Here is a 27,804-nt window from a genome sequence, read left to right on the forward strand (position 1 = left end):
TCCAGGCTCCACCTCTTATCTACTCCATGACCAAGGCCGAGTCTCAGCTTCTCTGTGCCTGTGTTTCCTCACCTGTAAAATGGGAACAAAATGTCTGCTCTCCTTCAAAGACTGTGAGCCCAGGTATGGGGCCGGACCTATGTTAAATCTGATTACCTTAGAGCTAATCCAGTGTCTAAGCTTGGCACTTTGCAAGTGCTTAATAACCATTATTATACACATTTTGTATTCACATATATTTATCTACAAATTTATTTGGCCATTCAATTAATTATTAAGGTATTTCAACCCGATACATTTGTACTGGGGGCCCTACTATATGCTCACTCCTCTTTCTCCTTCCACTATTTGTAAATAATTTCAATTTCCCCAATTAGAACACAAGCTTTTTTTTTTTTTTTAAAAAAAAAAAAGGTATTTGTTAAGCTCCTACTATGAATAGGCTTACTCTGTTAAGTGCAAAGTTAAAAAAATAACTTCAACTGGCAGAAATTCAGATTGCAGCCTGAGAGGGGCACTGGACCCCTGAGCCTGGATGGAATTTCTGGGAGATAGGGTTAAAACACCCTGGCGGGGCTTTTTGTTGCTGCTGTTGTTTTTTTGGTACATTTGTCAGAGTTCTGCAAAATCTTCAATAAAAATCTACTGGTCTTTACTTCCACCCTGCTCTTTTAGTGACTCCACATACTGGCCGAGTCATTCTAAATATGCCCCCATCCCCATCCCCCCCAAAAAACCAAAGAGAAGAGGATGGAAAGCTGCTCTCATAAACCTTCGATGGTTTAGAAAGGAAGTCTGGAGATACAGTTTTGTCAAAAATCTTGTCAAAAATCTTGCCCAGCTTCTTAGAGTGCCATCCACAAATTTAATCAACTCTTTAGTTCAGATTTTTAAAAATCTTCCCAGAAAAATGATCTCCACCGTTTTTTATTTTCCCTGAAAATCTTCCAGCAAATGAAACACTTTTTTGAAAACGCAATTTACGAATAGTCATCAAAACTCACCTGTCCTGGGTCACTGAAAAGTAGAGCAAATAATCTGCTCCATTTATTTTTATTTGTCCACTCCCATTTTCATAAAGTATTGCCTTTGCTACTGCAGTTTTTCTTTTACCTTTAAAAAACAATCAAACTCCATTAGCATTCAGCCTTTTGAAATATTTAAAGTATTTTGAAAATATCCTAACACATTAAAGCAAAATGCAGAATATAACATTTAACATTTGTTCAAATGCAAGTAAAAGGGCATGCAGCCCGATTCTGGATTAAATTACTCTCCATAACCCAAAGTCTGCAGGTTGGCATATTTATTTCTCTTCTTTGCCAATTCATAAAGCACAGTTCTTTAAAGCCCACAAAAAAATAGCTATTTAAAAAAGTTTTTAATATATATGATTCCTATTAAGAAAAATAAGGTATTTTTTCTAAATAAAAGGAAATAAATCTTAGAAAATAATTCAATGGAAAGGGGTTCGCAGGACAGAGTTTTAATATGTGTGAAAAATAAATTGAGGTCTTAAATGTCATCATAATTGGCCAAAGTGAATGAAATACTATTGTTTATGATTTAGTTTCTCATTTTTAGAAGGGGTTTGCCAATAACCAAATGCCTGTAAGTCACTCTGTGTCAGAAAGCTGAGTTTGTAAGAGGAATTGTATTTAAGATATAGATCTACAAAGTAGCTACACTCGACTTGTAGAGAATTTAGCATCATACCTAGAAATTCATTATGTACATTCACTATCCAGATCATTTCCTGACACTCCCACCCAAAAATGAGCCTCGCAATAACCACAGTAACAGCAAGCGTAATAGACCAAATGGATTTCCATACTCCCCCTCTGGGTCGTGATAATATCCAGGTTTTCCCACACAGAGAAGCCACCCAAGTCAAAAAGAACATTAAATTACATGTCAGTGATGAACAATACGTTGTGGAACTTCTCAACTGTCATTATTGGTTTTGTTTCAGTGAAAATCATTACCTTCACCAATGCTGAAAGCTCTTCCTTGCTCATCATATTGCAGAGGCTCTATCAGATGTTTCTTGGACTGAATAGAAACACTTTTGCGAAACCTCTGCACATAGTCTCCTTCACCTGGGAATGTCGATAACCTTTCTAGCAGTCCAATGAGCTGCTTATGCTGTAAACAATAAAAATTCATTAGAAGAGGCAAGTGTAATTGCATTTGCTAAATTTTTCTATTTTTAAGTATTCGATCTTTCCGATGTCTCCTTTCTTGATGAAACCTGACAGGGTGACATTTTTGTATCTTCATGCTGCTTTTAAAGACAGCATGCAGATGCATCACGTTCTAGGTGCCTGAAGACGCAAATCATATCTTTCAGGAAACAAAAAATCTTCTTTGTACTGTGGGGATTAAGAGGTCAGACTACAGCATGTAACAATTTTCAAAGGAAGCATTTAAGTGGACGTAAATACGGTTCCAATTATTTTACTAGCAGTGCAGCAAGAAACACTTTGTATGTTCTCCAAGTAAGCTATATACAATGAAATGGAAATAGTTTAATTTTTGCAAGAAGGAAACTCTTCAATTATTATACTTCATACTACACTAGGCAAATTTATTTTTGGCTGTTCAAGCTGTGTTACTTTAATGTTTATGATTTCCTTTAAAACTGAACAATCAAGCTATTTAAAATTTCAAGAGATACTTGACTTAAAGGGCAACCTCTTGAAATAAATTATCCCTGCCACTCTGTACATTTTTTTTAATAGTTCCTGAACATGTGATTAGAAAGTAAACAACTTGGCATTAACCCCTCTGAAGTGGAAACCAGAACTGTCTGCTTCAAATTGTTTGTGCAAACTTAGTCTCAAGTTCCCAGGACCAAAGGAACGAGGAGTTAAAAATGCAACATCACCTATTACAACCTCATCAAAACCACACCACGCTATTCCTCTTTTATAACTTTTGAGATATTTATAAGACTGTACTTTAGGGCAGGGAATGTGTCTACCAGCTCTGACATATCATACTCTCTCAAGCGCTTAGTATGCACTGCTCTAGGCACAGTAAGCACTCAACAAATATTAATGATATCAAACGTCCCTGAGTTCAAGCCTCCAAAAAGAGAGTTGCTTAGCTTTGCAGGGGTGAGGGGTGGGGGAATAAGGGGATAAAGAGAGGGCAGCATCAACCTCACACTCTCCCATCTCTGCTCAGGGAAGGCTGACGCTTGTGTGTGTGGGTGTTTGTGTGTGTGTGGGGGGAGAGGACGTGTGTGCATTCAAGTGTGCATACGCACGCGCATTCATGCCCTCAATCTGTGCCTCTTCTCAGCCTGGGTCCAGGTCAGGGCTCCTACTCTCCCTGCCTGTTTCACAGCACAGTTCCCATACAAAATATAATCAAAACCCTTAAAACTCTAGCCCCGCTCAACAAACATTAAAGAGATGCAGTGGCCACCAGAGAAAAACTCACATACTTCAGAAATTACGGTCTAAAAATAATAATAATAATAATGTTGGCATTTGTTAAGCACTATGTGCAGAGCACTGTTCTAAGCGCTGGGGGAGATACAGGATAATCAGGTTGTCCCACATGAGGTTCACAGTTAACCCCCCATTTTACAGATGAGGGGATTGAGGCACAGAGAAGTGAAGTGACTTGCCCACAGTCACACAGCTGACAAGTCGCAGAGTCTGGATTCGAACCCATGACCTCTGACTCCCAGGCCCGGGCTCTTTCCACTGAGCCATGCTGCTTCTCAAAGATACTGTGTTGCTTCCCTATTTCAATTCAAGGCATCTTGGAATGTTTAAAACCTCAACTACCATCAGAATGATTTTATACACTATTCTAGTTGGTCCCAAGAATATGGTGTGGACTGGAGAACTCTGTAGACCTGGACTAGTTGACTTGACCTACCCCACCAGTGACTTGCTTGGTAACCTTGAACACATCATTTAGTCCTTCAGCATCTCACTTCAATCTTACATTTGTGGGAAAAATAGGAAAACGACGATTCCAGCCTATCTTATGGAATACTGTGGGGATAAATGGAATTATAGTTGTAAAAGCTACTTAGAAGAAAAGCATTAATAGTAGGTATGAATATTACTGCATGTGATATTAACCACTTAGTACACTGCTCTGCACATAGTGAGCACTCAATAAATACGACTGAATGAATGAATGCTTTAGATGGGCCCTCTTTGAAAAAGCTGGATGAGTTGATCCCCAGCAATATTATTGTTATTAACGTTCGACTGCTTTATGCTCGATTTGAACACAGAAGAGAGGTGGTCATAATGTACCACCGCAGAGATCGGAGAAAGGACAACATTTTTCTTCACACATACGTATTTAGCAACGTTCAACAACAAGGACAACCAGAAAAGGTAACGCAATAGACCCATGATCTCAAGCTACCGTCTGTACAACCAAACTACGGGCGGTTTGCCCGTGTCCCTAGCTTTTGTTGCCACATAAGGGAAGCTAACCGTTGAGATAACGGGCTCGATGGGGAGATGGAAAGAGTCATTGGCGACACTCCTCCACACCCACGTTCAGAGTGTCGCTTCCCTGATCACAGACGAGATGCCACCGTGGCAGAAATTGATGAGAGACATTTAAAAGGAAGTAAGATTCTCTCTCGAGCACCTGCCCTCTGAGGAGTATTTCTTTTGGGATCCTAAATACAGCAAGTGTCTGTGCCTGTGACACAGGTCTCCTTAAATTAAAAAGATTAATTACTCACATCTTGATCTGACAGTTTTTCCACTAACATTTCTTCCAGTTCCTCCTTAATCAGCCATCTGCTGCCAATCAGGTCTCTGTTAAAATATCACATATATTCTCTTTTTAATTAACCATGCAATTAGAGTTATATCACAAAGGACCACACATAGAGTCATGCATGATTCAGAACTACATTTTTACACTGTAAAGGAGAGTGATTTTCTTCAATATCACCCTGTTCAATGAGTATTGGGAACATTTTACAGATCTGCAAACATCTACTCCAGGTAAGCAGTCTAAAATCTATCAAAATTATGTACCCAGAGTAAATGCCATGATTGTGTTGCTCACATTTTCCAATAAAAGCATCCTGTGTTCACATGGAATATCTTTTCGCCTATTTATAAAATAGTTAGAAAACTCTTCTCTGAGCTCAAATTTGAAATGAGAGGCCAAATCCAACAAAGATGAAATGGTGGGGACAAAAATCAATCATCACAGCTACTATCAGGATGAAAGAAATTTAAATCTATTATAATGAATACTTCATTCATCCAAGGATCCGAAAAAGAAGACACCACTTTACTCTACATCCTGCATTTTAAAGACACCTAACAGCTAGAAAAAGTACACAGTATGGCAGACCTAAATTAATTGGGGGGAATCAAGCGGCTTCAGAACAAGGATAAACTGAAAAGTGATCACGGAGGTTCAATCTGGAGTGACAATGGCTAGAAGGCAAAACTGAAGGTTTGAGAATAAAGAGTATGGATGGAGCGGATGAGGAATTGTTCACTCACAAATACAAAGCATCCACTGAAGTTTCAAGGTAACTGGTTCATGACAAACAAAATGACTGCCAAGAAGCACTTGGAATTTGTTACGACAGGGTGTTGTACTGGCGGAAATGATAAATAACTTCAAGAAGGGTTTAGACACATTCATGAGGTACCGACAGGTTTAACGGAGGGACAAGTATGGACTGATTGATGGAAATGTTTTGGCACGTTTTGGCTCAAGAAGAACCATGAGAAACTAAACACTGCATCAAATTGGACATTACATTCTCACCATGAGTATGAATGCCAAGAAAAGCTATTTACAAGCCTCCTTTGGAATCTCTAAAACAAATATTGGGCTGGACAGAGAGGGCCATTTGTCTTGAACTTATAGTTTATTCAGTTGTCATGTTAACTATTTATATGGCAGTAGAGCAAATAGAAGTAGAAATAAACAGAGTAGAAATAAAAGTGAGAAGCAGCATGGACTAGTGGAAGAGCATGGGCCTGGGAGTCGGAAGGACCTGGGGTCTAATCCTGGCTCCACCACTTGTCTACTGCGAGACCTTGGACAAGTCACTTAACTTTTCTGTGCCTCGATTACCTCATCTGTAAAATGGGGATTAGGACTGAGAGTCCCATGTGGGGCAGGGACTGTGTGCAACCTAATAACCTTGTATATTTCCCAATGCTTAGTACAGTGCCTGGCACATAGTAAGTGCTTAACCAATACCAAAATTTTTATTATTATTGTGTTTCTCTGTTATTTTTATTGTGACAATAAAGATAGCAGTAATAATAATAATGATCTTCTAGACTATAAGCTCATTGTGGGCAGGGAATGTGTCTACCAACTCTGTTATACTGTTATATTGGAGTCTCCCAAGTGCTTAGTACAGTGCTTTGCTCAGAGCAAGTGCTCAATAAATACAACTGATTGCTTGTTTGATGGATCCTATACTAACAGCTGGGGTAGATACAAAAAATCAGGTTGGACACAGTATGTGTTCCATGTGGGGAGAACATGGAGGAGGGAGAATAGCTATTGAATCCCCACTTTTACAGATGAGAAAACTGACTAAGGTCACCCAGCAGGCAAATGGCAGAGCCGGGATTAAAACCTAAGTCCTCTGACTCCCAGGCCTGTGTTCTTTCCACTAGACCACCCTGCGTCGTTTTTTTAGCATCCTTAAAAGATGAATTTACATCTTCTCAAATTAAAAAAACCCTCAAAATAAAAGCTACTGTAGGTTTTTAAAAAATTTCCGCACACCACAGTTTATACAATGGAAAGCTAATGGTATCAGAACCAAAACTAGTTTGAATAATTGGAAAAGAAGGTCCGCTCACTGAAAATACATTAGTCTCCAACTGTATTCCATTCTCTAAACTTCTGCTGCTCTAAACTGGTCTATGTCCCAGTTACAGAGGATTTAATGAAATGATTAACTTTTCTATTTTCTACAGAAATTAAAATTGTAAAGCAGCTACTTCTATAATTAATGCCCTTGTGCCTTGTATTTACCCCAGCACTTCAATAAGTGCTTAGCACAAAGATTTAAGAAATACCATAACCGGCTAACAAAAATATCAAAGGAGATGAATATCAAAGGAGATGCTCATAGAATGAGACTGTCAGAGGGATCGGAATTCAGACAGACTGTTTAAAATTTTTTTTACATTGCTCACCTTTGTTTTTTCTACAAAGCATTTGTATTCTTAAGTTTGTGCTACATTACTACACTTTATTTTTTGGGCAACCACCACCATCCAGGGTGGTGTCTAAATATATGCCTATTTCTACAGATTTAAAGGTGGGGGGGAGTTAGCCATCTTCTTCTCTTACATCTATATTTCCCACTTCCTCCCTCTACAATTCCCTCTTACAAAATGTACTGTATCTCAAAGTCCATGAAAACCCTTCCACTTTCAGCCTATTCCTAATTCCACTGGGGTACTGACTAAAGCAAATTTCAGCAACCGCTCTTCTTGGGGCAAAGGGAAGTGGAGAATGAGAATTTCTGCCTGGCTGCTGACAGTGGGACCATCTGTCAACAGAGCCTGGTCCCGACTCAAACCCGCGTTCCAGGGGCATTTAGACCATCCTTTGGTGCTTCAAAGGTTCCCAAAGACCACTTAGCAGCTGGGCATATTGGTGTTGGCACCTGACCAACTGTTTAGATTTATGGGTTACCCCCGGGCGTACCTGTCTGGTGGCTGACAATGCCCTACTTATAGCTAGAGTTGAAAGCTAGTCAAACTCCTCCCTTGTTTGTAACCTAGTCAGGATTAAACAGAGTGCTATACTGATCATATCGTGGTTGGGTAGGGATTGTCTCTATCTGTTGCCGAACTGTACTTTCCAAGTGCTTAGTACAGTGCTCTGCACATAGGGAAGTGCTCAATAAATACGGCTGAATGAAAGAGGAACAACCACTAGGAGGTTCTAAGATAGCAAATGTTAAACTATTAATAATGAGGGGAAAACGCATAGATAATGATTGATCACTGTTCTCCTTCTGACCTGATTTATATACTTGAATGCATTTCAAGCTTTTTTATTTTTTTTTGGGGGGGTGCCTTTCTAGCACAAAGAAAATAAGTATTGCATTCACAAGCAACTCAATAAAGTCAGTAGTTATCAAAGGGATTCTCTGCTAGTGAGTTTGCATGTGAAAAAACACAAGTATGTCTAACATTTAGGCACCTCTTTCATGTTAAGCCCTGATGTAGACATGGGTTGCGGGGTAGTGGGGAGAAGGGGAGTGGAATTGCAGAGAAAAATGACATTTGCTCTCTGCATTTAAAAAGTATACAATCTAATGACTTACATGAACATGCAATTAGACCAGAAGTGCGAGTTCTAAAGTGGAGAGGGGGTATGATAAGGTAGTGGGAGACGGAGGAGACAGGGGATTTAGTAGACTGATGGTTGAAGGGGCTGGAAATCCATGGTCAAGCACTTTCATTTGATCTTGTTGTTGAGAAGCAACATGGAGCTTCAGAGGCTTCTTGAAGAGGAAAATGAAATGATCGAATTGATGCTTGAGAATCATGTGATTGACTAAGAGATCTTAAAATAAGGAAATGCTAGAGGGAGGCATTTAAAATAAATTATGAAGCAGTGAGGCCTAGTGGAAATAGCACGGGCCTGGGAGTCCAAGAACCCAGCTCTGCTCCTTACCTGCTGTGTGACCTTGAGCAACTCAACTTCTCTGGGCCTAAATTCCCTAATCTGAAAAACAGAGATTCACTATGTCCTACTCAGACTGTGAACCCCACATGGGACCTATTTATCTTGTACTTAGCCCAGCGCTTACCCAATACCACAATTATAATCCAGCTATGTAATCATTAAGAGTCTGTACTTTGATTGTAACTATTGGCACTTGACAAAACATGGATCACAAAGACTCATCCACAGTGATCTAACTGCAGCAGATGAATGAACCAACAACATGATTTCTAAAGCACTGTAGAGCCCGGAAGGGAACCTTGACACCCACACGTGGTTGGCCTACTCAATACTGGGATGGCAGCTTTGGCAGCCCATCACAACGACCACATACCTCAAGCAGCCCACCAGCTGTCATGAGGGGGGACTTCTGGCTCACAGTTTCCAAAACAACATGGAAGTAAGTGCCTTAAGAAGCCAAAATACGAACCCAACCCTGGCCACCCTGCCAAAAATGGAAAGGGTATAGGTAGGGACCAAGTCGAAGAGGTAGGTAAGTCTGAAGATCATTAATTTGCCAACTGGCCAACTTACGGCAACGGGTGCAGAATCTGTTCAATGGAGCCTTGGGAGAGAAAGGGGTTGACTCATGCCTGAATTCACCATTTAGAGATGCTAATTACAGGCATGTGAATCAAATTTGGCAGAAAAAGTCTCATGCAGCGGCAACTCAACTAATTTCAATACTTTCCCTCATTTTGATTATCGAACAGCGATAGAATGATAAGGAAGGCACACAGGAAAAAAGTTGAATAGTGCATAAAAAAAGCTGTGTTGCATTAGCTTGTTATAGGTCATATGGGAAACTTACCTAGGTTTATGTGTTTCAGACAACAGACCTTGAGCTCTCAAGTCATTCTGGTGTTTCTGAAGGCTTAGTAGTTTCCCATACACTTCCTGGGACACAAGAAAACGTGTTAAAATGGGTTCTAAATGCCAAAATTGTCAACGTCACTCATCTATCTGGTATGACAGTCACTTGTCCTATAATCTGAGTTTTCATTATGTACTTTGGATAGAATGTGATATTGAGCACGAGACAGTCAAGATGTGTATTATTAATAATAATGTTGGTATTTGTTAAGCGCTTACTATGTGCAGAGCACTGTTCTTAGCACTGGGGTAGATACAGGGCAATCAGATTGTCCCACACGAGACTCCCAGTCTTCATTATTATAATTATTGTATCATTATTATGGTATTTGTTAGGCATTTACTATGTGCCAGGCACTGGGGTAGATACAGGGTAATCAGATTGTCTCACATGAGGCTCACAGTCTTCGTTATTCTTATTGTATCATTATTATTATGGTATTTGTTAGGCATTTACTATGTTCCAGGCACTGTACTAAGCACTGGGGTGGATACAAGCTAATTGGGTTGAACACAGTCTCTGTCCCACATGGGGCCCTCAGTCTCACTCCCCATTTTACAGATAAGTTAACTGAGGCACAGAGAAGTTAAGTGACTTGCCCAAGGTCACACAGCAGATAAGTGGTGGAGCCAGGATTAGAACCCCTGACCTTCTGATTCCCAGGCTTGCGCACTATGCCAGGCTGCTTCTCTGAGTCTTCCTTAACACAAGATTCTTCAAGAATGAAACCTCCGTATTATTGGAGAGGCGACTCAGAAGGACCTGGGTTCTAATACTGGTCCCGCTTCTTGCTCAACAACAAGATCACTTAACTTCTCTGTGCCTCAGTGACCTAATCTATTAAATGAGAATTAATACTGTGAACCCCATATTGGACATGGATTGTGTCTAACCTTATTAGCTTATATCTATCCCAGCATTTAATACAGTGCCTGGCACATAGTAAGAGCTTAACATCTACCATAATTTATTGAAATTTCCTGAGATAACTTCTTTGAGGAAAACAGAACTGAGGATTTTTTAAAATTACTGAGCTATCAAGGCCATCCATCCATCCCAAAGAAAATCTAGTTATATCTAGAAATATTTTTATTCTGCTTTTTAGTAAATACTGTAAATGTCTACACAACCGTCATTTCAAAAAGATTAGTGCAAAAAGTTGGGGGCTTCCTATAAAACCCCACAAACAATTTCACAACCTAAGCAATATACACTTATACTTTTATGGAATTGGGAAAAATGGTAGGATCTTAAATATATCTTTTCCCGGAGCCATTTATCAATACTAAATCTATGGCAAAAGATTAAGATAGTAAGAACACCTTTAGCAACTTTTAGAGAACACTAAGCTCCTGCCTTTCTTAGAATAACTCTCTACACCCATTGAGGAGCTACTTGAAGACAAAATGCATTAAAAAACCTGGATAATATTCAAGAATCTATTACACAATTTATCAGACTTCCAAGCAATTTCCTATGAGGTGTTCTAGAAGTTCTACAGCTAAAAAACCTCAGATTACCTGGGCTGTGAGCAAAGGTTTATCAAATATAAACTTCCCTTTCCTGAACTTGAATCAACACACACATTGCCTATTCTTATTCATTTTGATATTTGAGCTACGGACAACAATCCCAATGGATCCTCACATCTTAAAAGCCTCCAGAAATTTAGAAGACACAATTTTAATTAATGCTTGGAATGGTTACTAGGAAAATTAGATACGAAATTAATGATTTTACCCACCTGACACTCAGTGTGATAACTAAGTAAATAAGGGACACCCTAAATTTCTTTTAGAGAATATGATTTTTCATTGCCCCGGATTCTAATCTCGGCTCTAAATACCTGCTCTGACACCTTAGGGAAGTCGATTAACTTCAGTTTCCTCGTCGGTGACCTGGGATTCAATACCAGTTCATTCAAATCAAATGATCAGTGTGGTATTTTTTGAGGGCTTACTTTATGCAGAGCACTGTCCTAAGTGCTTGGGAGGGTATAACACAATAAAGTTGGTGGAGAGGATTCCTGGCCACCAGGAACTTACAATAGGGAGAAGACAAACATTGAAATAAATTCAGAAAGAGGAAATTGCAGGATATACGGATAAGTACATGATATCATTCCAACCCTCAGCATTTGAGTTCTTTTCTGCATAAACAACACTGAAGGGAGAGAATAGGGAAGCAGACTAGCTTAATGGATCCAGCACAGGCCTGGGAGCAGAGAACCTGAATTTGAATCCCAGCTCTGCCACTTCATCATCATCTGTGGTATTTATTGAGTGCTTATTGTATGCAGAGCACTGTAATAAGCACTTGAGAGAGTACAACAGAATCGGTAAACATGTTCCCTGGCCACAATGAGGGGAAGACAAACATTAACATAAATGATTTATAATATACAGCTTACAGATATGTACCGAACTGCCAAGGGGCTGAGAGTGGGGCACATATCAAACGTCCAAAGGTCACAGATACACTTGCCTGCTGGGGAACCTTGGATAAGTCACTAAACTTCTCTGCGCCTCAGTTTCCTAAACTGCAAAATGGGGATTCAATGCCTGTTCTCCATCCTACTCAGACTGTAAGCCCCATGTGTGATAAGAAATGTATCTGGCCTAATTAACTTGTATCTACCCCAGTGCTTAGAACTGTGCTCAACACATATTAAGCACTTCAATATCATTTTTAAAAAGTGGGGGAAATGAATGCTAGGAAAGGTCTCTTGGAGGTGATGTGATTTTCAGATTGGTTTTGAAGGTGGTCAGAGTGGCGGTCTGATATAAAGGGGAGGGAGTTCCAGGCCATAGGGAGGGTGGGGGCAAGGGGATCAGCGGCAAGATATATGCGATCAAAGTACAGTGAATAGGTTGTCATTAGAAGGATGAAGTTTCAAGTTTAGATGGTGTAGGGGATCAGTGAGGTAAGGCAGAAGGAGGAGCACTGATCAAGAAGCTTAAAGCAATAATAATAAATTTCTGTTTGATGCAGAGGCAGATGGGCAACCATGGGAAGTTTCTGAGGAGCTGGAAGACACAGGCAGAACGTTTTTTTAGGAAAATGATCCAGGCAGCAGTTTGTAGTAAAGACTGGAGTGGGGAGAGACAGGAGGAAGGAAGGAAGCAAGGAGACTGATGCATTAGTCAAGGCGGGTTGTAAGTGCTTGGATCAGCAGGGTAGCAGCTTGGATGGAGAGGAAAAGGCACATTCTAGAGATGCTGGGAAGGCAGAACAGACAGTATTTGGTGACACACAACGTGTGGACTGAAAGAAAAAGATGAGGATAATGCTAAGGTTACAGGCTTGTGAAATGGAGGAGCATGGTGTTGCCTACAGTGATGGGAAAGTCAGAGGTAGGACGTGGATTGGTAGGGAGATAAGGGGTTCTGTTTCGGGCACATTTGATTTGAGGTACTGGTGGGAGAAGCAGCGTGGATCAGTGGAAAGACCCTGGGGTTTGGAGTCAGGTGTCATGGGTTCGAATCCCAGCTCTGCCACTTGTCAGCTGTGTGACTGTGGGCAAGTCACAACTTCTCTGGGCCTCAGTTACCTCATCTGTAAATTGGGGATTAAGACTGTGAGCCCAACGTGGGACAACCTGATTCCCCTGTGTCTACCCCAGCGCTTAGAACAGTGCTCTGCACATAGTAAGCGCTTAACAAATACCAATATTATTATTAACTCAAGTAGAGATGTTCTGAAGGCAGAAAGAAATGTGAGACTGCTGGAGAGGTAGATTTGGGTGTCATCTGAATGGAGATGGTAGTTAAAGCTGTGGAAGTGAATAAATTCTCCAAGAAAGGGAGTTATAAGAAGAATATAAGGGGTCCCAGAACTGTACTTTGAAGGATCCCCACAGTTAGAGGTCTAGAGGAAGAGGAGGAGCCTGTGAAAGACTGAAGAGTAGTGAGCTAGGGCAGGGTCATCGACGCCAAGGTTAGATGTTTCCAGGAGAGGGGGGAGGTCCTCAGTGTTGAAGGGAACTGAGAGGCTGAGGAAGATTAAGATGGAATGAATAGGAACCATTTGATTTGGCAGAAAAGAGGTCACTGGTCACTGGAGTGAAGGGGGCAGAAGCCAGATTGCAGGATGTTTAGTGATTTGGAGGAGAGGCTGTAGAGAACATAGTCAAAGGATTTGGAGAGGAATGGGTAAGATGGAGATGGGGCATTAACCGAGGGTGCCTTGGGGATCAAAGGAGTTTTCTTCAGTATAAGGGATACCTGGGCATATTTGAAAGCTGGGGGGAAGGACCCATTGAAAGTGAGTTTTTTTAATGGTATTTGTTAAGCACTTACTATGTGTCAAGCACCGTTCTAAGCAGTGGGGTAGAAACAAGTAAGACTAGTGGACACCGTCCCTGTTTCAAATGGGGTTCACAGTCTAAGTAGGAGGGAGAAATGTTACTGAATCCCCTATTTTACAGTTGAGGCAATGGAGGCTCAGGGAAGTTCAATGACTTGCCCAAGATCACAGAGTGCGCAATTGGAGCAGCTGGAATTAGAACCTAGGTCCTCTGACTTCCAGCCCCGTGCTCTTTCCTCTAGGGCATGCTGCTTCTCTCTTGAAGATGGGAGTCAGGGAGGGAGAAAGGGAGGGGGCAAAGTGCTTTAATGAGAACTAAGGGATGGCTTCAGAGCTGCAGGCGGTTATGATAGGTTTGGAGAGGAGCTAAGAAATCCCCTCTTGAGATACTGCTCCCACTTAGACAGCCAGCCCCATACAGTACAGGAACTGTGTCTGAGTTGTCTTGTGTCTACCCCACTGCTTAAAACAGGGCTTGGCACATAGTAAGTACTTACATATCATTATCATCATCTCTCCCTTCGCAAGGTGTGGAAAAAACAAGTCAATCGATCATATTTACTGATTGCTTGTTTGCAGAGCACTGTACTAAACACTTTGGAGAGCACAATATAGCACAGTTGGTTGACATGTTCTCTTTCTGCACGACCTTAAAAAAGTAGCTAGGGTCTTCTTAGTGTGGGCCACGAAGCAAGCAGGTGCCAAAATGGCAAAATAGATTTTATTTTTTAATCCTTACTACCAGGACGATTACAGTTAATTTGGTCATTTATTATACACATGCATTTATTTCTATCTTATGATCAGAATTATGAGTTTTGAAGACCTATAGTAGAAACCTGCAAAATACCAGAACAAGAAACCTGGACAATATACGTTATACATAATAGGTTATATCATATCGAGACCTTATATTGCCCAATCCCAAATACAATAATAATGAAGTAATTGATTACTCTCTGAATTCACAGGGATCCCGTGAGCATAATAATTGCCACTGTTCCACACTAAAATCCTAAAATGCATTTTTGTGCTAAATCCAGACTAAATATTAAATACTTAATAAATAAACCAGACTTAAATATTTCAAGGAATTTTTTTACTGGTGCTGTTAGCTCCCCAAGAATGAGGACCTTGTGTTTTATATCTATGTTTCCAAGCATCTAGTTGAGTGCTCTGAGTGCTGGGTGCTTAATAAATGTTGTGCTGATGAAGCTGATAAGCATAAACCAGGTCTCTGGCTTTTGAATACATCATTTTTAATATATCTGCACTTCATTAATACACTTTGGAAATAAACATTTTTGGAGACATAATACATACTGAATGGCAAAATATTTTGGGGAACTGCCTGTCACTTCAAAAGCAGCAAATATATTTCCCAGCACTTGGTGAACAATCTGATTCTTTGGATAAAAATAGTCTGGAGTCCAACTATTATCATTTCATCAAAAACTAAATAATTATTTTAAAATATCTATTAAGCACCCAGTGTTCTATAAAGTAAGAACACATACCCTTAAGGGAACAGCAAATGATACGATATACTTTATCACTTTTTCCTCGTTTAAGATCTAACTTGATTGGTTAAAAGGACATAATCCTCTGACTGGATTCTATAATCTCAAATCCCCAAAGGCATTCAACTAATCTAAATCAAAAGGATTTGGAGAAGATAAAATAAACTTAGAAGTATCATCCTTGATAATGTCTGTTATTTTGGGGCCTCCACTTAATTTGTGAGGGATATTTGAGAATCAGCATGAACCCTTCTACATTAAGTTTATATACTGTATTTAATAGTGTGTATTTCAAATATGACAGGAATAACCCAGATGTGAAATGCTGAATCATTAATCACAGCCATGATTAATATTTCATAAAATCAAAGCAAGCCTATCCACCCCTAGTGTCATCAGATTTCCATAATATACAAGTCAAATTTAGAAGGTGTCTAATTTGAAAATACCAGATGCTCATGTTGAGAAAAATGAAAATATGCCTGAGATCACAAGAAATTATAATTTTCACCTAACATGAATTCAGTTTTATTGTTAAAATCTGTATTTGTGGTATTAATCATGCGCATAATCCAATTTTACCACAAGTAAAATTTTATGGCACAAAAAAGAAACCTGCTTTTTCATTTCATAATTCAAATCAACAGCTAAACATATTGGGTTAGTACTGCTTCCTTGGGCAATTAATTTTTCTTCTAAAACATCTGAGTTTGAGTTTTATTTGTTGAAATATTCTTTCATAAACTATGCAACTTCACATGAAATAGTCTCATTTTAAAATGGGCTCTTTCTGTACAGATTTATGTTTAGATGGATTTTTTTTGTTTGCTTATACCAAGGAAAAGAAAAATCAAATGAACATTGGGGAAGTTTGCAGTACTTACTGGTTTGAGTCCTAGATTGAGCTGTTACTTTACAGTTAATTTATTGGTGCTCCAGAATAATGCAACAGAATTCAGGAATCTTGGCTCACCATATCTGTTTGCTTCCCTCCTACCACATTTCTTTCTGATACATAGCTTTTGAGTCAGTTTTCACCTTGTTGCTAATTTTTATTTCTGCCACCTTCACACCTCAATCTGAGCTGCCTTACCTACGCAGAGTTCTGGAAGAATTTACTTTATTACCTTTCTCCTCCTCTCTTCCAGTAAGTGCACGTTTGTTAGTTTATAAAGCACAGATTTATGATGAAAAAAATCACATGCTGTTTTTATGCTTCAAATAAATTTAGGACCAAACTCTCTCTTTTTCCAGGGTAAATCCTTCAGCGTTTCACTTTGCACAATCTTTTCTCAGAGAGGAGCCCTGAACTAATCCAGGGTCTGCCACTCCTCTGTGTGACCTCAGGCAAAGTCACCTAACTTCTCTGTGCCTCAGTTATCTCATCTGTTAATGGGGATAAAAATGGTGAGCCCTATAGGAAACACTGACCTTGTCCAACCTAATTATTTTCCTCACCCAGGGGCTTAGTACAGTGCCTGGCATCTAGTCAGTGCTTAGCCAAGATTATTAAAAAAAAACAAAAAAAACCATACACCATACTAATAAGCAACATCTAGTCCTTCAAATTTCTGATTAATGATGCCCATCTGCGCAAAATTAAATAAATTTGGTATCGACATTTTAGCATTAAATAGGAAGCTTGAATTGAGAACTGCTAGCTCCAAATGATACACTTGAATAAGAGGCATCAGATAAAAACGCGTGAATAAAAATGCTACCGTTTTATGAAATTTAAAATTGGCTTGTAATTCTCACAATAGAGATGAAGGTCATATTGAAAAATATAAAATATCCACCAGAAATGAACAAAGAATGCTTGTAAGTTCATTGTGCACAGGGAATGTGTTTATTGCTATATTATACTTTCACAAGCGCTTAGTACAGACCTCTGTACACAGTAAACACTCAATAAATACGAGTGATGAATGAAGTCAACTTAGCTCATTAAAGCCTTAGCTGAACAGAGCAGTAAAAAGTTGTTTAAATACATACAACGAGGTACTCATGACTTTTAGTGCATATCAGAAACAATTTTTGGTGCAGAGTTTTTGAGTTTGGAGTATTTGCAAAACGTCAGTAGAAATCATTCACGTAAGAGCAAATGCAAATGGTAAAAAAAAATACTTCAAGAATAGCAACTTCTATTACTGAATTAATTACTGAATTAACTCCTGCTGCCAAGAAAACAGTCTTAAAACAGCATGCCAAGGTGTTTCAGCAACACTACAAGTTTTTTTCATAAGCACTTTACATAGTTGTGAAGTAGCTATTTCCCCAAATCTCCCTGTGAGGTAGGTCTATGTTATTATACCTTTACAGGCAAGGACACAAATACACACATTTCAATAACTCTCAAGGTCAGATAGATTACTTGAAACACAGCTGAGACAAATTCTCAATTCCTATTTTGGTACCCAACTCAACAGAACCTTGATGTCTCACCGGTTGGGTTTGAGGTTTTTCGATATTGCAAAGCACTGACTGCAAAGTACTACTTCTGAACACTAAAGGCCTCTAACCTAACAAAGGAGATCATTTTTACTCATGTTGGGATATTCCTAATTGCTAAAAGCTTCACTCCAGGAAGAACAGACAGGTGGATAATCTTCCTGATAGTTTTCTAAATAAGTTATTTCTGCTTGTTATATGGTTATTAGAACTCACCTGTTTTGTCCACATTCTTAATGAAAAACTTTTACCAACTAAGATATAACTTAGTAGCAAACATCACTCATCTTGCCCCTCCCCAAACACACCACCATTGCAGTTAACATATCTTTAGTTTCTAGCAACAGATTACTCGGACCGGCAAGCTACATGGGTCATTTGTGCATAAACAACTGCCTTTAGATTTATGAGTGCACTTCCACGTAATATTTTATTAAGGTAGCTATTATGTTTGCATAGAAGACATGAGGAGGGATAACCATGCCAAATTTAAATGAAAAATACAACTTTTAATGGGTACAAGGATGTACTTTTTAAAACAAAGATTCATCATTATTGCACAACTAATAAAGCAAGGAACAGGCTGCACCACAATGAAAAATGATTCGCAGCAGAATGAGTAAAAAAAACCCCAAAAACTGCTATTCATTTTGGACCTGCTTCCTTATTAAGAGATTTGGAGGCCAGCTTGTGAAAATTACATGGAACTCTTTAGGTATTCTAAACTTTAAGGTATTCTAAGGTGCCCATTATTAATGCAAACAAAGAATTTAGATATATTTAATGATGGCAGCAGTTAATTCCATCCACTCTTCTCCCCTACCCTCAATCTAGAAGACACTAGCCTGTCTGGCTCAGTCTTGGGGAAGGAAGGGCAAAGGAAACAAAGAGAACACCCTGAAAACAAAGATTACTCACATTTTAGCAAACTTTCTATGTGAATCAGTGACTTGAATGCAAACTGCATTAGTAAACAGTGTGGTGAAACGTATTTATTCACCAATTCCAAGTCACATTTTTGATTAGCAATAGCTAGAGAAATTCAGTCATTCATTCACTCGTATTTATTCATTCACTCGTATTTATTGAGAGCTTACTGTGTGCAGAGCATTACTAAGCGCTTGGAAAGTACAATTTGACAACAGATAGAGGCAATCCCTAACCAACAACGGGTTCACAGTCTAGAAGGATGGGAGCATGAGGATGGGAATACAGCTGGACTTCCTACAGTTTGAAAGGTATGGTGCTACACTGATCGGCCTGCACAATTGAACTAAACCTTTTTTGTATTCAATTCCTCTCTCCATAGCAATTATTTTTAAAACTCCAGAAAAACAGCACTTTATGTGCTAACATCCCATTTTTCAGTAACCATCTGAATTGGCTTGGGTTGAAAAATAAATCTGTGATTCTCCTGGGTACATCAGTGTTCAACACCACATTTTACAACTACTTAACACCTACTATCAATAACTGACTTAAAGAGTTCTGTTTAATGAAAGGATTAAAATACGTCCACACCCCTCCTATATGCCATATCGGCTACCAAATGAATTAGTGTCAAACAGACTCAATTTGAGGGTAGACTCAAAGGATCTACTCTCAAAGACTGGTATCTTTCTTGGGGGATGTTAACACACCTTCCTATATGATGCAGGAAACTAAAAATAAAGTTATGTTCTCTGGAAAATGTGTAATTTCTTCATTATGATGGAATGCAACAAAACATCTTGCCCTTGGGTTGCTCTGTTTCAGCCAAAACAAATGCAAATGGCTTGTCAGATGACAGCTGTTTGATAAGACTCCTCTACAAGACCTGCATGCTTTACTTTTTTCCGTGAAACTTGGGATGAAAGGCAGAAGGCAGGAAGAGAATTAATGTAGCATACAGTCTAAAGGCAATGCTACAACCGTGATTAAGTAGAAAAGTTAAAAGGCACAGATTTTCCACAGCTTCGCTGCGTGCAACCCATCCGTGTAACAAGTTGACAGGCCTAGCGCGTCAGCTCCATCATCCTCTCCGACAGCTAAAACGCAGCACTGCATCCCTTTTCAGAGAAAATTTGCGTCTGCACCATGAAGCGTTGTACATTATTTCTTAGCACTGCGGGGGGCTCAAGTCCATATGGAACCTTCACAAATATTACCACAGATCAAACCCGCGGCGTTTGGAGGCAGATTTGACATACCTATTTAAATGAACAGCAGGGGTTCCCGGGCCGCCTCAGGCTGTGCGGGGAGAAAACCTCAGTGGAAAGCCTAAGCTGCAGCTCCATTACTCAGCAAAGACACTCTCTCCATTTATCATTCATTTCATTTCTGCCAGGGCAAGAAGCTCATTTGCCCAAGGTCAACAAAAAAACGAAAAAAGGTTTTGTTCCTCCCCTCTACCTCCCCCCGCCCCACACACATACACCCTGCAAGGAATAAATGTACCTGACAAGTGGGGATTTTGTGCTTTGGGTTTATGGAGCACAAATAAACAACAGCTAACTCTAAAAAGCCCAATAAGACCCAAATCTAAATGTAAAAAAAAGCATGATGGGACCACGAGCGAGGAGGGTAAGACCCCACCCCAAACATGATTTTCTCACTTTTTTGAAAAGCATGCAGTGAGTGAAGGAACATCTGAAAGAAGATACCTAAAGTATTCCAATGCAAAATGCTTTCCGACTGCCACAGTTGAGCATTGATATACTTTATGGCTTTCCCACAAAAATTTTGAGGTGTAAGAGTTGTGATTTATCAATGCATCTGAAAGGACTGTGTGGGGATTTTTAGTCTATAGATGATGGGGTAAAGACGAGAGATTTAAAAAGACACACACACAAGCTTAAATTTACAAAAGGAGAACGTTTTATATAAATGATGCCCAAGTGTAATTATGGATAGCTGTCCATGAAAATTGACCTCATTTCTTATGATTCTTTTGACTTTCCTCTACTAATTTGTTAATAGAAATATACTATCCTTTGTATTTTTTATACCCGGATAAAATAATAAGAGTAATTATGGTACGATCCCAATAAACTACTGGTACACAAATTACTGAAACTCTTAAACCAATTTTATAATCGAGAACTAAATATTGAAAGGAAAATCAAGTCATTCAGATATCATCTTAAGGAAAATGAGTGGCAAAAATACTAAATATTCAATGAATCTCATGTGCATTTGTTACCGTTCATTATGCAATTACTAGGTAAATTTGGAAGTTTCTGCAAGAAACCTCTGTTATAAGTTACTTGGCTCACAGTTAACCACACTTATAGATTCTTATGTACTTACGTGCATTAATGAATAATATGACTGCTTGCCAGTATAAAAAAGAAAGTGATGAGGACGGCCATCTTCTCCCCATTGGATTGCTAATGAAAATCCAAATGAAACAAAAAAAGCACCAACATAGACTGTTAAGGCCACTTTAAAGGGAATTTTAACCCAAAATGTACAAAAGACATATGGAAGCTATTTTAGCTAGAAAATTAATGACAGAACATTTTTTAATTTTATACAGGTCTCTGATTTTATAAGTGACTTCAAAGTCTGGAATTACAAAAACATTAGATAATTCAAACGACTGCTGTCACTCAATAATAATAACTGTGGTATTTGTTAAGCGCTTACTGAGTGTCTGGCACTGTACTAAGCAAATCGAGTGGATATAAGCAAATGGAGTCGGACATAGTCCCTGTCCTGCATGGAGCTGACAGTCTTAATCCCCGTTTTACAGATGAGGTAACTGAGGCACAGAGAAGTGAAGTCACTTGCCCAAAGCCACACAGTAGACAAGTGGCGAAGCAAAAGCAACCATAATTAAATAGGTACCATATACTTAATGCGACCCTGAAGTTGTCAAGAAATTCTGCACAGGTCTATAAAAACAAGACAGTGCTCAGCTGGCTTTGGGTGAGGTTATGACCCGGCTAGTGGAAGGGAGCCACAGGAGATGGCTTCTTCCAATTTTCCCGAAACCATTCCCATGCTCTGCAGATGTACCCATTTACAAACTCACAAACTCCTAAATAATTGCTCTTGGAGGAAAAAACTGTGATTAAAAAAAAGTATTATCACATCTTCTGACTTGTGAGGATGTTAACCAATACAACAGTTAAAGAAGATGTTTTCAAATTTACAGATCACCTTTCCTTACACATCTTAGGGCATGAGACGAATACTCTATCTGGAGATGCTAGAGAACAGGATAAAAACTAATTTTCCTTGAATGGCTTAGGTGTAACCATACCAGAACGTAGGCGAGAATTTAGGAAACCTCTGGGAGGTCCCGTCCTAGTTTAAGATTTGATTCCATCCCCCAAGAAAACCTCTTTCATTCCAAATGCTATAGTCAATCAATCAATCAACCAACCAACAGTATTTACTGAGTGCTCACCGCATGTAGAGCATCATGCTAAATATTTGGGAGAGTATACTACAAATCACAGTGGGCAGGGAAACCTGCCTACCAACTGTTGTATTATATTTCCCAAACACTCGGTAAACTACTCTGCACACAGCAGGTGCTCAATAAAGACAGTGATGATGATGGTCACTGAAGATGGATAAACAGAATTGGTTGACATGTTCCTTGCCCACGGTGAGCTTACAGTCTAGAGGGGGAGACAGATATTAATAGAAAAAATTTATAGATGTGTGCATGAGTGCTGGGGACAAGTACCAAATGCAGACATCCAACTGCAAAGACAAGGCAGGAGGGGAGAGAAAGCTGGGGAAAAGAGGACTTAGGGAAGGCTTCTTGGCTACACACGAAAGTAACCACCGCCAACACTAACTACTGTATTTACCACTCTATAAAACACATGAGACTAAAAAACGGTACTGCCGGGTTTCCTTCTTTTCAAGGACTGGTGAGTCTTGCACTGGGTCTTCTTACGCAGCCAGATTCTGGAACTACCACCACTGTTTTTTGCAGCTTCCCCTGAGGCAAACTTACACCACAGTTAGAGTAGAATGAAGGACACTGAAATACCCTGCTTGCATTCACCCCAGCGCTTAGTACACTGCCTGACACTCAGTAAGCCCTTAACAAATACCACAATTATTATTATATTCCATCTGCCTGTCCTATGTACTTCCTAGAAATGAAATTCAACTTTGAATTTATTCTTCGAGTGCATGTTATCACCTACCACGTTGTGGGTAGGGAGCATGTCTATCAACTCTGCCATACTGTAATAATAACAGTATTTATTAAGTGCTTACTATGTGTTGAACATTGTTCTAAGTGCTGGGGTTGGGGGGATACGTGGGACTCACAGTCTTAATCCCCATTTTACAGATGAGGTAACTGAGGCACAGAGAAGTTAAGTGACATGTCACACAGCTGACAACTGGCTCTCTCCCAAGCACTTAGTAGAGTGCTCTGCACACAGTAAGCACTCAATCGATATCACTGATGGATTGATAGTATTGTGCTCTGCAGTAAGTGACCACTCAACAGATGCACTCCTGCTATTACTAATTCATGACTGGTGGAGAGCAAGCAGGCAAAACCTCTACATTCCTATTTCTTTTGCAGATCTTCCAAGGGGATAATTTGTTCAACTAGGAGAAAAATTCTTACTTCTACTTCTAGGCTAATTTATTACGAATATTCAGAGGGATATTTGAGTTACAAGAGAAAAAAGAATACTGTCCCATTTATTTTCATCCACAACTCATTATTATTTTCTACCTTGTAATTCTGTGAAGTATTTACATACTGATGGACAAGTTTCAATGGAGCTAGAATTGACAAAAGGAAAAGGACCAGAAATTTCAGTATCTAACTAGAAATTTCAATTTAAGCTTCATTCCCTCTTTGTCCAGAAGAGTTTTGGAGTGGTCTATATTACTTATTTTAGCTTTAAGCAGCTGCTGCTTCTTTAATACTGTGGATGATCTCACCTCTGGAACTGCAAAAGCTTGCACAGGATCAAAAATGATTACTCTGGGGTTCAAAACAAAAATTGATTTCCATATAATGGAAAGCATGACATACTTTGTCCAAGCGAACCAATTTAGAAACCAGAAAACCTGTATACCATATACTTAATCTGGAAACATGGGCGAGTTCCAACTGCTGAAAGCTAACGAAGTTTTGAGTTGTAATGTTTCCATGAAAGATAACTCGCAACTGCCCTTCAAAGTTAGCCTTTGAAAATGAACACAACATCAAAACTCCCACTTTTAAAGGGCCCAGTCGACTGTCCTTTCTTGCTGTGTATAGGGAAGCACATTCCAAAACTTTGGCCCACAAAAAAAGCTTGGATTTCCCCACAGAAATTGTGGTCAACAATATTCAATGTAGAGTGAACCTTGCAATTTAACCTGACTTAATTACTAAAGAACACCCTCCTGGACTTTAACAAAAAGATCTGGATTTAATATTGATGAATGTCTACCGGTGTCTATCCAGTGCCTGAGAAGATGGGGCCTGATGAGATAGAGAAAGCAGGAGAGTGAGAAGACTGAATACTGAAGGTTTGTGCAAGTAGTTACCTTTTATATCATCAAGGGTGATCAAGCCTCATGAACCGAAGAATCGCAAAACACAAAAACAACATGGCCAAGAGCCGTGGATCACCCCATCCCCCCACTAAAAAAATTTTATTTAAAAAGAGAAAAATTCCTTTAACTAGAAAGGTGAGGAGGTGTTCTGGTCATTGCTCCCCTCCCTGATGCTGCTACCTTTAAAGGGGCTGGAGCAGAGGCACGCTGCAGTCTGTCGTCATGGGGGCCAAAACTTTCCAAGGGGAACTGTAGCTCCAAACTGTGAGCTGCTTGGGGGGGGGGGGAGAACATGTCTACCAACTCTGTTATGTTTTACTCTCCCAGTGCTCTGCGTACGGTAAGCACATCAATAAATATGATAGATCAATTGGAAGAGTCACTTCGGCAAGCACGTTACCTAGTTTTTCCACCGCGAGAGGACCAGTAACTGAAGAAGATCCATATGGGACTCAGGAGCTGAAGTTTGTGATCTACATTATATATGCAGGCCAAGGCAAACATCAAATTTGTGACATGAATCCCTGTAGTCTTAGAACCTCCAGACCCAAGCATGAAGGTCCCTTCTCCCTCGTTTCCTCCCCTGACTACATGTCTGTTAGAGAAGCAGCATGGGAAAAGTGGACGGGCCTGGGAGTTAGAGGATATGGGCTCTAATAATAGCTCCACCACTTATTTACTGTGTGACCTCGGGCAATTCACTTAACTTCTCTGTGCCTCAGTTTCCTCATCTGTAAAATGGGGATTCGATACCTGATCTCCCTCCTACTTAGGCTGTGAGGCCCACGTAGGACCTGATTATCCTATATCTTCTCCAGTCCTTAGTACAGTTCTTGGCCTGTACTAAGCAATGTACTGTCTCTCTTCACTCCAGTCCATACTTCATTCTGCTGCTGGGATCATTTTTCTACAAAAACATTCAGTCTATGTTTCCCCACTCCTCAAGAACCTCTAGTGGTTGCCCATCTACCTCTGCATCAAACAGAAACTCCTTACCATCAGCTTTAAAGCACTCAATCCCCTCGCCCCCTCTTACCTCACCTTGCTGCTCTCCTACTACAATCCAGCCCGCCCACTTCAGTCTTCTGGTGCTAACCTACTCTCGATTTCGTCCATCTCACCCCCCATCTCTCACCCACAGCCTGCCTCCGGCTTGGAATGTCCTCCCTTTCCATGTCCGATACCTGCTCTCTCACATTCAAAGCCTCCTCCAAGAGACTTAGCCAGATTAAGCCATTTCCTCTTTTCTTGCTCCCTTCTTCGTCACCCTGATTTGCTCCCTTTATTCACACTCCCCTCAGCCCCACAGCACTTATGTACATATCTGTAATTTATTTATTTATATTAATGTCTGTCTCCCCCTATAGACTGTGAGTTTGTTTCGGACAGGGAATGCATCTATCAACTCTGTTCTATGGTACTCTCCCAAGAACTAAGTACAGAGCTCTGTACGCTGTAAGTGCAATTTATTATACGACTGACTGATTGGGATTTGGTAAGCGTTTAACAAATACTATCGCAAATGTTATGCCTCTAACAGGAAGCTGTTTCTAGAAAGGGGGCTGTCGACACTGTTCTTTTAAAACTGCCATTTTTTGGGAGTGGAGGAGGGTTAGGAGAGAGCAGATCCAGAGAGATTTTTGCTATGGTGAATAATCTACAGACTTAAAAGTTTACACTCTCTGTTGTGATACAGTTTTATTTTTTTTATTATGGGGGAAGTGCTCTTGGGCTCGGACTTGAAGTGGGCTCTAACTCAATAGAGAATTCCTGTTCTACACTGCTTCTAGGGAAAGGTTTCCTCATTTACCTTATTGCACCGGCATAAAAATAAAACATAAACTAAGACCGTTTCCTACAGGCAGCTGGGAAATAGACCTATTTAGGTAGTAATCATCACCGCTTTTATCATTGTATTATAAAATGATTCAGCAACACATTTTATTATCTCAAAATGAATGATGTCTGTAAAGAATGAAACTGAAGCCCACTCACCTCTTTGCTTGGGAAAAATATCATCAGGGTGCTGTTAAAAAAAAAAAATCCAAATGTACATTAGTGCGATTTCTCCAATAAGAAAATCTTTACGAAATATCAACTATATTAAATGACTTTCCTACCTTCATTATGGGTCGAGCCCTTTTCTCAAACAAACCGCTTGGGAAGAGGTAGGTAATAGCTCTCTGTAAATAAACATGGAAAGATTAGATGGGAAAATTATTTTTTTCTCTACAATAAATCAGCAAATCAAAGCATGTGAAGTTTAGGCTAAGCACAAAACAGACGAACTACATTATTTCCACTTTATTCATGGAAGAGAGAAAAAGTGAGGGGGGAAAAACATCCTATTTTCCATCATTCTTCTCAAACTGGCCTACTCACCGTGCCTTGTTCTCATCTCTCCCGCCCCTAACCTCTTGTTCACATCCTCCACCCATGATTAGAACACCCTTCTTCTTCACATCCAAGAGACAACTGCCTTCCCAATCTCCAAAGCCCTCCTGAAATGACATCTCCCCTTGGAGGCCTTCCCTGATTTCACTCTCTAAGGTCCCTAACACCTATCCTGCAACTGCCATCTCAGTTATCTTGAGCCAAAGTACTTTAGTACTCACGACCCACTCCCAACTCCTAACTGTAATTTACAATCTATATTTTAAGGGACTTCCCCCCCAACCATCTGACAGTTGAGTAAACCACCGGTAACCCTTGCTGCCTTATCACTGAGATCACCCCAAGCCCCAGCTCCAGACCCACCCTGTGTAAATGAGGCACAGAGGGATTAAAGCTGCAGTAGCAGGTAGCCTCTGCATATTTTGGAAGATGCCTTTTCCACCAGACATCTTGGACTCTACACCTTTATCTTATCTTTTATGTTATTCTGATATTACAGTATTTCATTTTTCTTGACGTGTCGCCAAACCCTGCCCCATCCTTTTTCCAACTATGAGCCTCTGGAAGGTCAGAGGCTCTGTCTCACTCTTTATTTTTTTTCCCCAGTGTTTATCAGTGTTCTGCACAAAGAAAGTGCTTAATATGATTTCTACTACTACTAGACTCCTCGGGGGCAGGGAGCATGCATACAAATTATACTGCAAGCTTTCAAATGTTTAGTATAGTATTGTCACCCGTCACCGGGGATGGGTTCGTGTAGTAATGGTGATATTTGTTAAGTGCTTATTGTGTGCTAAACACTGAACTAATAATGATAATAATAATGGCATTTGTTAAGCATTACTATGTGCCAGGCACTGTACTAAGCGCTGGGGAGGATACAAGCAAATCAGGTTGGACATAGTCCCTGTCCTACGTGGTGCTCACAGTCTCAATCCCCATTTTACAGATGAGGTAACTGAGGCACAGAAGTGAAGTGACTTGTCCAAGGTCACAGAGCAGACAAGTGGCAGAACTGGGATTAAAACC

The 27,804-nt window shown here is 39.9% G+C and overlaps 1 protein-coding gene across 1 annotated transcript in view; it reads right to left on the reverse strand.

The window, feature by feature from the left end:
* MRPS9 (mitochondrial ribosomal protein S9) overlaps window positions 1-27,804 on the reverse strand; it is a 77,781-nt gene that overhangs the window by 11,099 nt on the left and 38,878 nt on the right. The window contains exons 3-9 of the mRNA XM_029057776.2: window positions 26,502-26,564; window positions 26,377-26,407; window positions 21,160-21,239; window positions 9,533-9,618; window positions 4,727-4,802; window positions 1,986-2,145; window positions 1,005-1,113 (exon numbers count right to left, since the gene is read on the reverse strand). Coding sequence (XP_028913609.1) covers window positions 1,005-1,113; window positions 1,986-2,145; window positions 4,727-4,802; window positions 9,533-9,618; window positions 21,160-21,239; window positions 26,377-26,407; window positions 26,502-26,564 — 605 coding nt within the window. The remainder of the gene's footprint in view (window positions 1-1,004; window positions 1,114-1,985; window positions 2,146-4,726; window positions 4,803-9,532; window positions 9,619-21,159; window positions 21,240-26,376; window positions 26,408-26,501; window positions 26,565-27,804) is intronic.

The sequence above is a fragment of the Ornithorhynchus anatinus genome, chromosome 2 (assembly GCF_004115215.2).
Source record: "Ornithorhynchus anatinus isolate Pmale09 chromosome 2, mOrnAna1.pri.v4, whole genome shotgun sequence".
NCBI lineage: Eukaryota > Metazoa > Chordata > Mammalia > Monotremata > Ornithorhynchidae > Ornithorhynchus > Ornithorhynchus anatinus.